Here is a 4,459-nt window from a genome sequence, read left to right as displayed (position 1 = left end):
AAGGTTTAAGCATCAAGGTAAAACATTCACCACACTCTGACTTTATTGAAGGATTTCACCACAGAAATTCCCATGTAATGAACATTTGACTGTATTATTTATAACATTCATTACCTAAATCAGATGACCCTTAACTAGTAGTCATACACAGTGGCTAATCCCATTAATGTTCTACTAATGCACTTGTAACAGACTGTATGTTCATGTCTGGGGGTTAAAGAAGATGCTGTAAAGCCTGTCTGTTGTCTGTTTGTGTGGGCGGAGTCGAGTACTCTGGGATTACACGGTAGTTCTGGATTATACATCATGAGACAATACTGCAGCAGAGTGAGAGAGCTGCAGTGAAAAAGATCAGTGGGAACACAGTGTATCAGCATCTGGACAAGTACCATCACCATCATCTTAGAACATTTTTTTCCTGATGCATGCATGTGCTTTCTTTCTGCAGTTTTTTGATTGTGGAAATTCATTTTCCTGGATTTTACCAACTTCTTGTTTTCTAAATTATTCAAAATTTAGACGATAGAAAGAAAAATCGTAAACTCTGTCAAACCTGAATTAGGAGTCATGTATAACAGAAACAACACCATCAACATAGAAAGGAGTAAGAAGAACAAAAGAGGCAGAACATGTGAGTAGAGACATTTCCAAATTTAAATTGTAGAAACCTTTGACGTGCATGATCTATAATCAGATCCAACACAACGCAGTAACGATTACTCTCTCCACCTCAGGGGCTCACTTGAAGACCATGCCACACCAGGATAAGATGGAGATGAAGGAGAACATGACAGAGGCGCATGCATCCATGCAGCTCACTGCTTTTGGGAAGGCCCTCTATGACCTGACCCATTCTGAGAGAGTGATGAATGACCTGACGTTCGGACGGCGAGTGGGGTTTTACGAACTGAGAGGAGAGATTGGCTGTGGCAACTTCTCCCAAGTTAGATTGGGGATACATGACCTGACCAAAGGTGAGATATTGGATGTTATGTTTTGTTTTTTCTGTCCCATGTTTTCAATGAATCAGTGACCAGGTGTAGGACATGTGGACAAAAACAATATTACACAAAGAAGATGATATTTTGGCAGTTGGTGAAAACTATTTGGAATATTTTTGAAACAGTTAAGGACATGTTCACTATAACTGTTGTCTTTTAAATGTGCTGTTTGATTGTTTTTCTATAGCACACAGGTATAGTTTTGTCTAAATATCATTTCATTATTGTTTTTTCGACAAGAGATTTGATAACCAAAATAATGTTATTTTGGTTATGGCACACATTCAATTCATAAAAATAATTTAAACGAAAGTCCAGTCAGGATTATGGTCATTGAACGTGTTTATACTAACGATAATGGAGCTTATTTGCAGTGAAAGCAGAATAATAAGGAATTGAAAATTAAATGAATGACAAAGTATTAACAAAGGAGATTAAAATATGTTAATAATCATTGCCTCACCACTATTGCTTGTGTCTGTCGTCATCAACAGAGAGAGTGGCAGTGAAAATACTGGATAAAGTGCGTCTGGACAGATGTTCGCAGACATTTTTTGTCTCTGAAATCTCCTGCATGGAGAAGTTGTCTCACCCCAACATAGTGCAGCTGTATGAGGTGGTGGAGACTTTCAAGAGGCTCTACCTAGTGATGGAGTACGCCAGTGGAGGAGAGCTGTTCTCTCGTATCAGCACCAGGGGGCGCCTGTCAGACTTGGAGAGCAAGCTTGTGTTCTCTCAGGTCCTGTCTGCAGTCAAATACATGGTAAGGCAACAGTAAGTGGACATTGTTAGTACTGGTCACTGGTGTGCACAGACATTTCAGGGGGGCAGGGGCTTAAGTGACAAAAGGTCACCCCTTCATAATTATAACATGGAAAAAAACACTATGTTGCAAATCTTCATTTATTTTTAAAATCAAGCAGAAATTAAGTTAAATGCAAATGGTGGACATTGTTACACAATTTTAATTGAAAATGAATGCTACGGGCTGCCTTTTAATAAATTAAATTAGAATGAAATTAGAAAAGTAAATAGAAAAGGGCTTCACATGGTGGTGCAGTGGCTATTGTTGCCTCACAACAAGAAGGTCACCCGTTTGGATCTTGATTTGACAAAGGTTTTTCTGTGTGAAATTTGCATGTTTTCCTCATGTGCATGTGGCTTCCTCACACAATCACTTCATATATTGACCAAAATGAGAGTATGAATTAGGGGTTCCTTACCAGCAAAAAGGGGAGGTTCCTAAACTCCACCTGAAGTCAATCTGTGGACATCCATGGCACTAGCAGTGCATTTTGCTGTGGAATAAAATATGTTTTTGATGATGGAGTTGTTGAAATAACTCTTTAAAAAGAACCCCAGCTTGTAGGCCCTAATGAGCTACAATTGTTCTCTTGTACTAAAATATGTTGTTAGAAACACATAAAATATTGCCATTGATTTAATCTATAATATTAAGTGCATATTTTGACATACCTGCTTTCCGCGCGCAATGCACTCTGGGGGCGATGGCGTATAATGGTTGAATAGCGATTGGCCTAGTGTTTGTTTATGTGCGCACAGTTAAAGTAATTATAAAGTAAAATGCCACATTGTGCTGCTTTTGGATAACATTTCCAGTCAAAAGGCAACAAGGGGATTGATGTGAGTTTACATCGGGGTTTTACATCGGACACGCCACTGCTCACAGAAGAAGCTGATAATTCACCTCTTGAGTCAGTTAAGCAATCGGAAAGTGTAACGTTACAGTGTTCTCCAGCCTATTACTGAATGAGCTGATGATGTGCTAACTCTCTGCTAGTTGCTAAATCATTAGCATCATAGTCAATACTTCATACACAAAGCTGTGTCATTCACACATGATTCAAGCCCTGAAGCTAGTGAATAACAATGCAGGCACATAACGTTCCGAAACGCACAGTGGATTATTAAAAGACAAAAGGTGTTTTAATCCCTGTATGTGAATGATCAATAACGTTACATAGATTAACAACGTTAATTCACCCCATAAGAAGACAGGAGGTTAATAAGAGGCTCGGGTGCTGGCGTCAATAACAATGGCGACCTACGAGTTAAACCATTTTTTTTTTTTAAATATAAAAACTAAGACATCAAGAGGGTTTTTTATGTCACTTTATTATCACTGATACTAATATTTATCTTCAAGTCTTCATAGCCGGGGTTCTTTTTAAATTAAATGATATTGTATTTATTATACTTGGGCTGTGCAGGAGAGCTAATTCTTTGTCTGTATTCTCTTTTTGCAGCATGATAACAACATTGTCCACAGGGACCTGAAGGCAGAGAATGTTTTTTACACCAGCACTTACTGCATTAAAGTGGGTGACTTTGGCTTTAGCACAATCTGCTGCCTCAGCGATGTCCTCCACACGTTCTGTGGCTCTCCACCTTACGCTGCCCCTGAGTTGTTCAAACAGAAAGGTTACACTGGTCAATATGCAGACATGTGGGCGCTGGGTATCTTACTTTACTTCATGATGACTGCCACCATGCCATTCAAAGCTACCAACACAGGCAGGCTCAGATGCTGTATCCTGCAGGGCTCTTATGCCATCCCCTCCTATGTACCTGAATCATGTCAGGAGGTCATTAGGGGCATTCTGAGGCCAGTGCCTGTCGATCGCCTGACAATTGCACAGATAATTTCCAGCAAATGGATGAGAGGCATTGAATACCCTGAAGCGTATCCCTCTTACAACCCTACACCTTCCCGTCTCGTTGAGTCTGCCTATCTCCTCAGCTCAGATGAATTAAATGTGAAGGCAGCGCTTGAGGATCTTGGCATCACCAGGGTCCATCTCCTCAAAAACAGCCTTGACCTGAGAGGCCCCGTTACCGGGACTTACCGGATTCTGCTGCACCGCATTCAAAAACGGAGGTCTGTTGAGGCTGTGGGTTACAGCCAGTTATGCACCATGGAGTCACAGAACAACTTGCGGTGGAGAGCAGGATCAGACGGCCAATTAAACAAGGACCAGTCTGTCATCTGTACCATTATGTAGCTCAGTATGGTCAAAACGAGGTTCCCACACCGTGGTTGACAATTCAAGGACCTTTCAATGACTTTCCAGGAAGATGGGAGGGCAACTTGTAAGAGCCTCTTAAGTGACTGTCCTTGGGATCTTGGTCAAAGACAGTCTTTGTCATTTGTCTTTGATGAGACAGAGATCTTGGAATTTTTATTTCCCAGGCATCATGTCATTTGCTCTCACTTGCTTAACTTTAATCGCTCACTGTTCTTCATGAAATCATATGTCAATGGTGGAGAGAGACAGTGGACATAGTCCACAACACGGCTAGTAATTTTGACTCCACGTTTGTCCTGCATAGGCCTAGTCTACGTGCATCAAACAGTGCAGGGCATGAAACAGTAGGTGGAATCATGACAAACTGAGACTCTTGTGGTTCCGGCTCTGTATTATCAAAGCACACATTTA

At 40.7% G+C, this 4,459-nt stretch overlaps 1 protein-coding gene across 1 annotated transcript; it reads left to right on the top strand.

Moving 5' to 3' along the window:
• Window positions 1-567: 567 nt before the first annotated feature.
• LOC310942204 (serine/threonine-protein kinase NIM1-like) lies at window positions 568-4,024 on the top strand (the record flags this gene model as incomplete). Its single annotated transcript, XM_083907528.1, has 4 exons — window positions 568-631; window positions 735-974; window positions 1,496-1,764; window positions 3,269-4,024. 4 exons carry the CDS (start codon window positions 568-570, stop codon window positions 4,022-4,024), a joined length of 1,329 nt encoding a protein of 442 aa, XP_083763654.1.
• Between the last annotated feature and the right edge of the window lie 435 nt (window positions 4,025-4,459).

The sequence above is a fragment of the Microchirus variegatus genome, assembly GCF_963457635.1.
Source record: "Microchirus variegatus genome assembly, chromosome: 21".
NCBI lineage: Eukaryota > Metazoa > Chordata > Actinopteri > Pleuronectiformes > Soleidae > Microchirus > Microchirus variegatus.
This window is presented reverse-complemented; position numbering and strand designations above follow the sequence as displayed.